The sequence below is a fragment of the Knufia obscura genome (assembly GCF_036327395.1).
Source record: "Knufia obscura strain CCFEE 5817 isolate CBS 148926 chromosome Unknown scaffold_1, whole genome shotgun sequence".
Lineage (NCBI taxonomy): Eukaryota > Fungi > Ascomycota > Eurotiomycetes > Chaetothyriales > Trichomeriaceae > Knufia > Knufia obscura.
Window position 1 is genome coordinate 1,654,814 of NW_027042687.1, and position 12,700 is coordinate 1,667,513.

At 51.5% G+C, this 12,700-nt stretch overlaps 6 protein-coding genes across 6 annotated transcripts; 4 read left to right on the forward strand and 2 right to left on the reverse strand.

Annotated features, from left to right (window-relative positions):
• Positions 1 to 416: 416 nt before the first annotated feature.
• On the forward strand, positions 417 to 1,591 carry PMZ80_000616 (uncharacterized protein; the record flags this gene model as incomplete). Its single annotated transcript, XM_064869066.1, has 2 exons — positions 417 to 691; positions 739 to 1,591. The coding sequence occupies 2 exons, from the start codon at positions 417 to 419 to the stop codon at positions 1,589 to 1,591; spliced, it is 1,128 nt and encodes a 375-aa protein (XP_064734563.1).
• Positions 1,592 to 2,230: 639 nt separating this feature from the next.
• Positions 2,231 to 3,553, forward strand: PMZ80_000617 (uncharacterized protein; the record flags this gene model as incomplete). The annotated part of the gene is made up of 1 exon (XM_064869067.1): positions 2,231 to 3,553. The coding sequence occupies one exon, from the start codon at positions 2,231 to 2,233 to the stop codon at positions 3,551 to 3,553; it is 1,323 nt and encodes a 440-aa protein (XP_064734564.1).
• A 324-nt stretch (positions 3,554 to 3,877) lies between these two features.
• On the forward strand, positions 3,878 to 5,810 carry PMZ80_000618 (uncharacterized protein; the record flags this gene model as incomplete). Its single annotated transcript, XM_064869068.1, has 4 exons — positions 3,878 to 3,899; positions 3,954 to 4,501; positions 4,547 to 5,262; positions 5,339 to 5,810. The coding sequence occupies 4 exons, from the start codon at positions 3,878 to 3,880 to the stop codon at positions 5,808 to 5,810; spliced, it is 1,758 nt and encodes a 585-aa protein (XP_064734565.1).
• A 323-nt stretch (positions 5,811 to 6,133) lies between these two features.
• SPC25 (kinetochore-associated Ndc80 complex subunit spc25) lies at positions 6,134 to 7,043 on the reverse strand (the record flags this gene model as incomplete). Its single annotated transcript, XM_064869069.1, has 2 exons — positions 6,134 to 6,717; positions 6,785 to 7,043. 2 exons carry the CDS (start codon positions 7,041 to 7,043, stop codon positions 6,134 to 6,136), a joined length of 843 nt encoding a protein of 280 aa, XP_064734566.1.
• Positions 7,044 to 7,541: 498 nt separating this feature from the next.
• Positions 7,542 to 10,079, forward strand: PMZ80_000620 (uncharacterized protein; the record flags this gene model as incomplete). The annotated part of the gene is made up of 2 exons (XM_064869070.1): positions 7,542 to 8,735; positions 8,823 to 10,079. The coding sequence occupies 2 exons, from the start codon at positions 7,542 to 7,544 to the stop codon at positions 10,077 to 10,079; spliced, it is 2,451 nt and encodes an 816-aa protein (XP_064734567.1).
• A 490-nt stretch (positions 10,080 to 10,569) lies between these two features.
• Positions 10,570 to 12,144, reverse strand: PMZ80_000621 (uncharacterized protein; the record flags this gene model as incomplete). Its single annotated transcript, XM_064869071.1, has 1 exon — positions 10,570 to 12,144. The coding sequence occupies one exon, from the start codon at positions 12,142 to 12,144 to the stop codon at positions 10,570 to 10,572; it is 1,575 nt and encodes a 524-aa protein (XP_064734568.1).
• Between the last annotated feature and the right edge of the window lie 556 nt (positions 12,145 to 12,700).

The following is a 12,700-nucleotide window of genomic DNA, read 5'->3' on the forward strand; positions in this document are numbered from 1 at the left end:
ATCAATCGTTCAAATTTTGAGTCAATTCACTCCGTGGCATCTGTAAGTAATTTCTCAGTGGCGTCACCAATCCCATCGCCGACTCAGGCAGTCCCGAGCGACGCTACCCGGTCCGGTCGTGCTGCAAAGAAAGGGAGGAAGAAGTGGGTGTCTGTGATATTGTGACAAGGTGGTGAGTCGGACTGAAATCGAAATCAGCGCTGATGCAATATTATGACCTCGTTCGAAGTCATTGCCAACCATGCACTTTCACGTTGCTTGGGACTATATTAGGTAAATAATTCTCAAAGATCTGGACGTACCACAATTGTCAATTTGATACTCGACTCTAAATCCACAATACCAAGACAGCTCCGAAGACGATAGTTCGATCGAACATTACACACCTCCAATAAAGCTTTCGTATTTGCTTCACGATGACTTCGACTCCAATCCCTCTTGCGCTTCAGCGCTACAAAGACGAAGACGCCCTCACAGTAGCTGTCGATGTTGAAGCGCACTGCCACAACCGAAGCTACAAGGACTTCAAGCTCCTCGGCGACACTAAAGATCGACGAATCTGTGAAGTCGGCCTCGGTCTGTTCGACACCCGCGCTCTCTCAAAGATCACTGACGTCGGCGATCGAGGGTTCAACCTTGCGCAACACATCGAGGCCCACGACTCGCGATCAGAGAAGCTGAACATGACAACGTCAAATGGAACTGCAAGGGACCATGGTGCCCAGTTGGCAAGGCCAGCAACTTCCTCTTCGGCTCTGTGACGTGGATTTGGAAGAACAACCTCGAGCGGGAGATTGTCAGAATCATCAACAAGAAGCTCGGTGTGACGAATAGCAAAGGCAAGGGTAAAGGTACGGCCAACAAGAACACAAACCTAACTCACCGAAAAGTCATTTTCCTCTTTTTCGACTATAACAACGACCTCAAATGGCTTGCTGAACACGGCGTCAACTTGTCAGCACGCTTTCCAAACAGCGAGATAGTCGACATTCAGAAGTGCGGTTTCTCTCAAATTGTTGCGAACAACCTCAACCAGTCTCAGCTTGGCTGCAGAAACCTGCTTCTTTACCTGGGTCTGCCTTCAGAGAAAAAACACAATGGAGGCAACGATGCTGTGTTCGAGATGCAGGGCTGGATTGCGGGTTTATGTTTCACAGATGAGCAGCGAGCAAAATTGGAGGCTGGGTACAAGATTGAACCAGTGCTGCCGAAGTACTGGGCTAAGGACTTCTCATGGTCACGACACCTGAATGAGGAAGATGTCGGCGGAGGGTCGTCGCTCGCAGCATCTGAGACGACTGCTACACCTCTTTTGGCCGAACCAAGTCAGTTCCCAGCACTGACGGATTCAGTTGCTACTGCATCGAACGTCGACGAGACAGCTTCCATGGTTGAGACTTTTGCTATGGCGTCGCTTGAGCCAACAGCGTCGGCTGAGGTTGGTTCGAATATCGATCGACAAGATTTGGCAACAACAACACAGGACGAAATTGCAGTCACTGATCAAGTCGAGGGTTCTTCAAATAATGGCAAGCGGGCTGCTCGTGTTGCGAACGGACGAAAAAAGCAGTGGACTAAGTTCGAGCTGTGATGTCCTGAGTGTGTTGGTTTGGTTAAGGCAAATATATCTGGCGAGGTGGAGAGGGTCCAAATATTGCTGAAGCGTGGTCGGGCTTGGAGTAAGGGTTGCTTTGGATTGTGTTGGGTTGGTGGTGTGCTCTTTTACGAATCACGAGAACTTTGTAAGCTCGATACCATAAGGAACTTTCTGCTTGTGCGGACAAGCCATGATACCACGCGATAATGCTATCTCACTTCATGAATGAGATAGCTAACGATTGAAGCTTCAACTTGTTGTGTAAGATGGACGACACTATCACGTGCAGTGCTTGTGTCGTACTCGATATGTCTCCGATTGGCTCAGGCAAACCCGTCGAGCAGGTATGGAGTCTCGTATTCATGCCAGTGCCCTTCGAGTCTCTTGGTCCCCTTGATTTTAGAATCCTGTCATCTCGGCATCACGCGTGCAGTGCTTCAGCGATATCGAACAACAGTAGGGGCGAGCGACAGTTGCTCGTGCAACCTTATAATTTCTTTACGCTCTGTTACGCCGTACTGAGGCTTTGCGCTGACGCCTTCTCGCGTCGACTAAGGTGTAGCAAAGCATGGATAGTCAGGCAAAGACCGCATTGAGCAGACAAGTGTCGAAATGGGAGGATCAAAGGCCAAGATGGCGGCAACGTCACGAGCAGCTAAGCAGGCCATGAATGCGACGCCGCGCCCTCGATCTCGAAAACCTCCAGCCTTCAATATGGCCATGGCGCTCCGGATACGGGAAGGGCTAAACGTCAATGCGAAGCCTTTGATAGAGGGACCAGGGTCGTTACGTGTAATGAGGTATCTGGAACCTAAATCTCCAGAAGAAGGTGATGCACAGAAAGGCTCAGAGGACTCGCCCCAAAAATCGTCCAACACCGGCAAGAGGGCTGAAGTCGCCAGCAGCGTTGCAATCACCAAGACCAAAAAGCCCACACACAAGTTCATGTCAATCAAGGAACTCAATGAACAAATCGCTGCTGCTAACTCTACCGAGCCTGCTTCATCTGCTCATGGTGATCCAGCAGATGCAGTGCATCCAAAGCGGGAAGCCACGAAACCTTTGCAGCCACAACAAGCAGTCGACAGAGCAGGGTTGCTTACTCTGGAGCACTACATGCAAGAAGATGTCTTGTTTGTCTCGATTGATACCGAAATGGTTCAGGATCCAGAGAACAGCAGATATGGCGTTACTGAGGTCGGGATGTGCTTGCTCGACACTCGCGACCTCAGGCAATTGGATGAATTCGGCATGCGGGGTGACAATGTCACGCAGCTCTTCGATGCTCATCATTTTGGTCTGTACAAGAACCAAGAGGCACTGGATGGGAAGGAAGGAAATGCAATACGAGCTCGTATTCCATCACATTCTTGGAAGTACATCTTCGGGAAAGCCGCAGTCAAATGGATCCCAACTTCACGTATCGAAAGGGAAATGTCAAAGTTGATCTATCAGAAACTTGGGAGTGAAATGTCCCGCAAAGTGGTCTTTTTGTACTTCGATAAGACATTCGACATGCAGTACCTCAACAAAGCCGACGTCTTCTTGACGGAGGAGTTCCCCAATCACGAGATTATCGACACACAATGGCTGGGCGTTGCAGCTGTGGTTGCGAAGATCTTGGGTCAACCTCGGGCTACAGCAGCAGCAGTGTACGATTATTTGGGTGTGCCGACTACCCTGTACGAGAATACATACAGTCGTCAGCATACTGCCAACAAGCAACATACTGCGGGAAATGATGCTATATTCCAGATGCAAGCTTGGGTTGCTGGGTTGTGTTTGAAGGATGAGCATTGGGAGCCGTTGCATCGAGGTGAGAAGTTGAGACCGGAAATGAAACGAGCATGGGAGAGGACTTCGATGGTAGAAGACCCGGTCGCAGCTATTGAAGAAGAAGTGGAAACGTCAAAGTCTAGCGAGCAAGAACGAGGCGATGAGCTAGCCAAGTCCTAGCGATGGATTGATGGTGAAGGCGTTTGAGTCGTGATCAGCGCTCCAAACCCTCGGAGTCGGTTTCGTGGCTAAAGACGCGTGTACATTACGATTAGACTGTAACAAATTGTAGACTGCTTGCTCATACCATTTACGTGCAACACATAACAATCGTTCTTCCTCGACGAAAGGCACAGAAGACGGTTATTCTTGCTCCAACTTTTCCCACGTGCAATCGCGAGAAGTCACGTAAGAGACCACCTCACCTCGAGACGTGGAGCACCTCACACATCAGTCTCACGACGCCGTACACGCATATAGACACTGCAAAGTCTACCGCACAACATGGACAATTCGACGATACCAGGTACTTTCAACACCTTGTCTTACTGACGCAGCGCAAGCTAACAAATCTCCGCAGAATCGAAATCAAAAAAGAAGAGAAAGAACAAGAAGAAGAATACAACCTCAAACACCACAAGCACACCGACTGCAGACTCACAGCCTCTACCGCCTGTGCAGACGGACTCGAAAGATCAAGATGACGACGATTCAGAACACTCTGAGCCAGAGCAAGAAGACTCGGAAGCACCTCCCCCCTCTACTTCCGCCGCAACCTCAATAGACGAAGAAACGATATCTGCTCTCACAAATGGGACAAGCAACATGGATCTGAACACGAATAACAGCAGTAGCAACAACCACAGTATATCCTCCGACATGGCCGCCGCAACAGCCCGCTTCGATGCCCTGGTCCGCGACCGCGACGCTCTTAGACAAGAAGTAACGCGCTTGCGAGAGTCTCTGGAAGAGGTTACCAGCCGGCATGAACGCGAGATGGGCGATGTCCAGACTCAACTACAGGAAGAGCAGTCTGAGCGGGAGGCAGCCGAGGAGAATTACCAGAATCTGCTGGGAAAGGTGAACACCATAAGATCGCAGCTAGGTGAACGGATGAAGGCCGATGCAGTGAGTATACACCCCCGGACTCCGAAGAGGGACTGACCATAACAGGAAGATCTCGCACAAGCACGGACGAGGATAGACGAGCTTGAAGAGCAAAAGTCCGATTTGCAAGGGAACTACACCAACAAGGAGAAGGAAGTGGAGGAATTGACGAGTCAAAATGCGGGTATGCAGAGGGAACTCGAAGAGCTAAGAGAGCGGACAGCAAACAGCCAGTCGAATTGGATGAAGGAGAGGGAGGAAATGCAAGACTCGGAAACCTATCTGAGGGAGGAGTTTGAGCAGGCGAAACAAGCCATGCATGATTGGGAGGTTCTGGCCATGGAGGAGAGGAGTATACGGCGAGATCTATCAGATCGAGTCACCGACCTAGAAGAACAACTAGCGAGCACCCAGAAAGACTACGAAAGAGCCGCCAACGAAAGAGACAGCCAGTCAAGTACAGTCGACGGCCTACAACGTGCCATGCAAGAAATTCAAAACGCCCGTAAGAAAGAGCTCAGGGAACTAGTCGAGACCTCCCAACAAGAAATGCAAGACCTCAGAAAACAGTGGGAAACCGCGAAGGAAGACCTCAAAGAAGCCCACGACAAACTCGAGAAATCCCAACAGGACCTCGAACGAGCCCTGCCCTTCGAAAAAGAAGTCAAAGAGAAGAACCTCCTCATCGGTAAACTTCGACACGAAGCAGTAATCCTAAACGATCACCTCACAAAAGCCCTCCGATTCCTCAAGAAAGGAAAGCCAGAGGACAACGTTGATAGGTAAGTCCTCCACCACCACACGCACTCATTCTCTTACACCTCATCCCTTCCCGTAACACATACTAACAACACCCAGACAAATAATAACAAACCACCTCCTCCACTTCCTCGCCCTCGACCGCTCCGACCCCAAAAAATTCCAGATCCTCCAACTCATCGCCTCCCTCCTCTCCTGGTCCGATGAACAGCGCGAACAAGCCGGCCTCCAACGCGCCGGTGGGCCAGCCCCATCTTCATCCTCAACATTCGGCAGTCTCCGGTTACCGGGTACACCCATGATGCATAAGACGCCGAGTTCGCCCGCGCTGAGTAGACTTGAGAGTGTGTTTGCGGATCCGGGGATGGGGAGTCCGACGGATAGGAAGGAGAGTCTGGCGGATTTGTGGCAGAACTTTTTGGAGCAGGAGGCGGGAGCTAGTGTGGCGGGGCATGGGGGCGGAGGGAAGAGTCGGACGGCGAGTTCGAGTACTGTCGGGTTGGGGATGATGAGTCCGACGTTGGGTGCGCAGGGGCAGCAGGGGCAGCAGCAGGGGCAAGGAAAGTCATAGTATGGCAGTTTGACGAGGGTTGCTAGGGTGAGGACGTCGTTGTTCTGAGAGTTGTTGAACATAAGTTAGGGTAATGATATGTACGAATATTGCATGGGCTGGGATAGGCATTGATGGGACTACGCAATGCAAAGAAGTCAGGTTGACGAGCTGCCCTGAGCAGAAATGAAGACATATAGTAGTATAATGCAGAGCTCATCATTCATAAAAACACGTTCATCTTCCAAAGTAGTCTTACAGCACCATGCGCCAATCTCTCAGCTCAGCTCGCTCAGGTCTTGCCCTTCCTTGCCTACCAATCTTTTGTATGTAGATTTCCCCACCTACTGAACAATCATCCTCTCCCCCAACACCCCCTGAAACAACCCCCTCATCCCCTTCAACAAAACCCCAATATCCCTCGTCTCATTCAACCTACCCACAACCCTCTCCACATCCCTCCCCTCCAACCTCGGCCTCGTATGCAAAACCTCATACCCCCCACTCCCCGTCTCAGGAACATGCAACTCGAACGTCGCCTCCCTTTCCTTCTCTCCGCTGCCCACCCGTTCCGCCGGAAACGCATAAAACACCCTTATTATCCCCTCGTCTCCGCCGCCTTCAATCCGTGTCCCGAGATACGTCTCCCAGAACGCCAACTCCGGCCCATTCAGTTCGGATTGTTTATCTATTTTTGCGGCGTATTCGCGTTGGGCGGAGAGTTTCGCGTCGATTTGGCGCTGCGTTGAGGTTATTGCTTGCTGTAGTTTATCGCGGTGGGTTCGTTGCGTTGAGGCGTGGGATTCGAGATGGGAGATTTGGGATTGCATTTCGGATTTTTCGTGCGCCTCTCTGGTTTGGAGGTGGGTGTGCGAGGCGAGGGTGGACTGGATGGTGGAGATTTGTGTTGAGGTGGATTTTTGGTCTTCTATATTATGCATCTTGTTAGTTTGTGCGTGAGAGGGGATGTGGTGTGGTGTGGTCGCTAGGCTTACCATTTAATTCACTGAGACGTGCGCGAAAGTCATTGCGTTCTTCGAGGACGCGCTTGCGGCCCCGTTCGATGTAGGCGTCGAATTTTGTGGTGAATTCTGTCATGCGGCGGCGGAGGTCGTCGAAGGGGAAGTCGACTGTGGGTAGTTGGGTTAGGGGGCTTTCGCTGTAGGAGAAACTGTGGGGGGCATGTGGGTGGGTTTGGGAGGTGCGGAAGTCGGATTGGGAGGTGTTGAAGCTGTGGGCTGTTGTTGTGGCCATGGTTGCGGTTTGGGGACGTGTTGTGTGTGATTGTGTGTAGCAGAAAGCTCACGGCGTGGTTGAAGGCGACGGCAAGGTGTGGTGTGGAAAGCGCAGGAAAGGTAATGATCTGGAAGTCGCGACAGAGTAAACATTTATCCGAATATGGTTTAGTGCAGTTTGGTTCACCCACGGCATGTGCTGGCGGACGAGTCCAATGTTCCTGCCTTCAATTCACAACCTGAAATCTTTCAAGCATAAATAGAGTCCTCCTCAAGCTTGACTACGTACTCTCATTGATGCATATTGCTACAGCCAACGCGTGATAGCTGCACCGTCGTGGCTGTTAAAGTCTTGAGAATGTGGCAAATACATGATTGGCTTGGATGATTTCGCGTGCGTCAAGTTTCACCTTCCTTATCACCTATGCCGACATTGTAATACTTCTCACCACGATGTACTCTTCATGCTGCCATCGCAAGTGATCATCGCCATGCACTAGTTCGTTGCAGACCAGTTATGTCGCGCAGAAGTACGATTCCCGGTGGTCGCCCAGATCCTCCTCGGCGGTTCTCCTCACACCTCCGTCAGCATCGTTTCAGCCCATCCTCCACTGGCTATGGTACTATTCGCCCGAGCAATCCCGCCAGAGCCCGAACCAACAGTGAACTCGAGCATCTACTGGAGGAGCAGCATGAAGAAGACGAACATGCTGACTCTGATGGCCTCTACCCGCCTCATTGCTCCTACACCGCTGATCAAGGGAGTGCACCAGCTGGAACAGACTTATACGGCCACGATGAATGGCCGATCTACGACAACATCCACAAGGTCCGACACGAAATCATAAACAGTATCGACGACCCGTACTCGCTGGATCAGCTCAAAGCTCCTCGTATGAACATCAGTGTTGTCCGACCACTAGTTGACCAGTTCTACGAGACCCAGGACCTGAGCATTGTATACTGCTTCCTAGTCAATCGGTCTCAGTTCATGCGAGAGCAATCCTACGCGACCCATCACCAATCAGTCAACCTCACCAGAGCACTCCTCTGCGAGATTGTCGCGGAGAAGATTCTCCGCCGCTACAATGAGCACAACCCGGGTCCAAAAGGTCTCCTGAAACTCGCCAACATCCTTGTAGCCGGGTTCGAGCCATTCCAGAACGCACCTGAGGAAATCGTCAAGAACAGCAACTATCACTTCCTGCACTACATGCGACAGAGAGGCGGCAAATATGAGCCAACCATGACAGCCTTAGAAGTTGCCATCGTGTCCGAAAGCAAGTCGTTCCTTGCAAGCAGTGCATGTCAGAAAGTCGTCGATGCGATCTACCGTGGAAAATTGGTGTACACTCCGAATAGCTTTATTGATATATTACCCGACTACTGGAAGCGTCGACCGATTTCGCTGTACGATCCGCGTCGTGGTCCCATACTCAATCAGTATCGTCTAGCGGTCCCCCGGACACGAAATATGATCGAGATAGGACAGTTCCTTGTGCTACTAGTTCTGTATCTCATGGTCATGCAGCGCCGCGAGACACGTTCAACTGTCGAATATACGGTCCTGGAGGCTTTCTTCGATCTGTACACCTGGGGCTGGATACTGGACCAGGTTGCATCGATGCTAGAACACGGCTGGTCAGTCTACACGCAGAACTTATGGTCCTTCCTCGACGTCATTTTCTCGCTGTTATTCATTTTCTACTTCGTAAGTCTACCTCTGAATTGGCTAGACTGTACTCAAGTCAAAACCACCCCTCCCTTATCATACCAGTGCAGATACTAACACTCCCAGTGGATCCGCATCTACGCCCTCAGCCTCCCCACCTCAACCAACGACCAAGAATGGGCCCGCCTCTCCCTCGACGCCCTCTCCTGCGCCGCCCCAATCCTCATCCCCCGCCTCGCATTCAACTTACTCTCCGAAAACCTCGTCTTCCTCTGCCTCCGCGACATGCTCGCAAACTTCATCACCCTCGTCCTCCTAGCCAGCTGGTGCTTCATCGGCTTCCTCCTAACCCTAAAATGGCTACACAACGGCCTGCACGCCCCCACCACAATCGCCAAATGGATGATCTGGATCTGGTTCGGCCTAGACGGAACAGGCATCGATCGCTCCGCTGAATTCCACTGGTTCCTGGGTCCCGCCGTGATGATCCTGTTCGCGTTCCTGGGGAATACGCTGTTTGTGACGATATTGGTGTCCATGCTGAGTAATACGTTCGCCAAGATCAGTGGGAATGCGGTGCAGGAGATGCAGTATCGAAGGAGTGTGTTGACGTTTGAGGGGGTGAAGAGTGATGCGTTGTTTGCGTTTTGTCCGCCGGTTAATCTTGTCGCGGTGTGTACGTTGTTGCCGGCGAAGTTTGTGTTGAGTGCGAGGTGGTTTCATAAGGTTAATGTTTTTGCGGTGAAGGCGGTGAATGCGCCGCTACTGGCGGCAATCAGTCTCTACGAGAGACGCACGTTGTGGATCTCGAGTCGGTATAAGAGGGGCAGGGGGCGGGATTTGAACTGGAGACAGCCGAATGGGCTGGGTGTGGTTGGTCCTGGGTGGTGGGCGAGGACGTTCCGGTTTTGGGATATTTCGAGGTTTAGTGCGCATGGAGATATTCAGACTGTGTTCGATGAGGTTCCTGTTAGGAACTTGGAGGATGATGAGAATGATGAGGGCATCGGGCGGTCACTAAGGGAGAGGTTCATGAAGCAGTTTGATGCGAAGAAGAAGTCGGCAAGGAACTCGGTTGAGGATCTGAAGAGGAGTACGGATGGTACTTCTACTTCTGCGACGTTGAAGCAGGAGTTTAATACTGATTCGGATGGGGACGATGAGGGGGATGCGCCTAGTGGGTACAAGAAGATGAGGAGGGGAACGAGGAAGGATAGTATTATGGACTTTCATGAGAATAATCCGGATTTGACGGAGGCGAATGCACGGTTGCATAGGCTTGAGGAGAGTGTGGGTAAGATTGAGGCGTTGCTGATGCAGCTGCTCAACTCGGACAATGCGGGTGGGAGCGTGCTTGATGAGAACGATGCGCCAGGGGAGTAGAATTCCAAGATGTGGTCGTTGTAAGCAGCCAGCTCACCAGCTATTGTCGCCTCCTTGGCCACCTTTGATGATGACAACGACTCTCATCCTAGCGCTGCTCTATCGATATCTCCCAAGCTCACTGATCACACCCCTCCACTTCTCCCACTCACCCCCCCCCACCCTACCACCCCATCCCACACCACGGCCCCATCTCCGACTCCCTCTTCACATGCACCCCAGCCATCGGCGGTCCCACCCCAGCCGGATTCCCCCCAACAACCAACTCAACCCGCTCAACGCCGAACTCCTCCCGCAACTCCTACAGAGTCCCCGATACCTGAAGAATTTGAAACCGCAGAACTTGAAGAGAAGACGGAGAAGTCAAGCAAGAACGACTCAGAGTAACAGAGATATGCCATTCATCATCAAACCGATGACCCTACGACAGGGACGATTGCACGCCTCTGCACAGCATCAGCTGTGACAACAAGCCGCATGATACGCTGCATCACACACTCTTGGTTTGACGCCTGATGAACTTGATACTGGCTGCATCGATGATCGGCCTCTTGATTTTGGGTGCGACCACAAACTTAAAGTCGTTGAATGCATCGTGCAGACTGGCACTGGCCTCGAATCGATACTGTCTGAGCAATGTGCTCACCACAGCCGTATATTCGACCTGGCTAAACTTCTTTCCAGGACAAATTCTTGGCCCGATACTCCACGCCAACACATCTGGACTCTGCTTGAACTGCTCTTTGCCGTCGACAGTTTCGACCCACCTCTGTGGCTTCCAGTCATGGACATCTGGGCCCCAGACATCAGGATCGTGGTGATGGCCAGTAAAGTTTACTGAAACGAATGTCTCAGCTGGTACTATCACCCGTTTCCCGCCAATGTTGATGGTCTCGATGTTTGACGAGTGTCTGACAATGCCTGGTGCAGTACTGTACATACGCAGAGTTTCGTGCATGGCAGCTCGGCACCGGATGGCTGCTGGATAAGTATCTTCGTATGCTTCGACTTGGCCAAGCTCCTCAAAGATCCATTCCTGTACTTCCGGATGTGTAGCCAACAAGGCCATGGTAAGAAGCATAGCATTACTGGTCGTATCGAAGCCAGCGAGCTGGATCATGTACATATTTCCAAACAGCTCGTCCTTGGTCAGATGCTGTCGTCCGCCTTTCTTTTCGTTCTCATTGGCCTCGACAAAGGACTTCACAAAGTCGCCATCTGCTTTGCGAAGCGACTCATCGAAATATTGGAATAACTCGTTTTTCGTCTCCCTTAATGTAGCCAAACTCTTCGGCTCGAGCATCTTAGGTAGGGTGAAACTCCTCGTTGCCCACGCAAGACCAACGTTCTTGAGCATAAAAGGCATGATTTCGCGGAAGCTCTTGGTATGGCCTGACGGTACATCCTTCGTTCCACCATCAACAAACCCATAGTCTTGACCGAAGCTTGCAAACATAAGCACATTCATAGCGATCGTGTTGATGTCCTCTTCTATGATCTTCATGCTGCGCTCCGAATTCGGACTGTCCCAGGTGGCCATCCACTCTCTGGCCTGTTTCGTGGCACTTTCCCACACTAGCTTGTTGTTATGCTCCCTGAACCCATGACCTGTAACCTTCCTATGTCTCTGCCAATTATCCCCGTTGACTGAATCGACGTTCTCCCCGAACGTAGCGAAGACTTTGTATAGTTGTCTCGGTCTGTTCCACTTCTTGTACCGTCCCGCTACTTCGGTAATGGCATCCGCATCCCCGAGCATGATCTCGTTACGACCAGGGCTAACGACGGTGATAGCCTTTGTACCGAGCCGAGCATAAGTTTGATATCGATCGTGGAGTGTCCATCCCATGTAGCTGTATTTGTACCATGATCCGAGCCCGAACGGTAAACATCGGATCCAGGAAAACCTGGGTCCGAAGAGAATCCAGAACGAGTCTTGCCATGTGAAAGGGGTTATGACGATGGGAAGACCAATGCGGCGGGCTTCGAGGTAGTTCGTGAAGAAGCGGAGGAGGCGGTAGCCGAACAGGAGGGTCATTAATGTTAGGAGAGCTGTGAGGAGCATTTTCGCGGTGGCTACGTGTGTCTATAATGGTCAGCGGCTGGAGTGTGAGCAGTCAGTATGAGAGAATGGGAATCGGGAGCAAGGCGGACTATGGCACATCCGCCTTTGTATTACAAGATCTTCATATTGTTCTTGGGCATGATCCTTAGGTCGAAGGGCACGGTCACTCTGAACATCAGATTGTACCGCCCACGCAAAATACTTCTGCATTTGGGGCATAGGACCATGGAGCATTCCGAGGACAGCCTCGACGTCAGTCGCGGCTTCCACATGTCGACAGTGAGTAAAGCAATGGCGCATTAGATGACCATGATGAGAGTATCGTCGTTGGCAGCTGAGGTAGGGTCGCGAAAGTCTTGGCGCGTCGATCGACCAAAGCTCAGCAGGGACGTGACTTCCACGAAGACTTACTTCTTCGAAACATCCACCGCTTAGACCGGACAAGTTATGGTGAATGACAGATGCGGTCCAGTGCTATTGCATGGTCCGTCGATATCTGTTCGACAGGTGAGTGTATGGTTCAGTGGTAGGCTTTCCTCTACGCATGACCTTCATC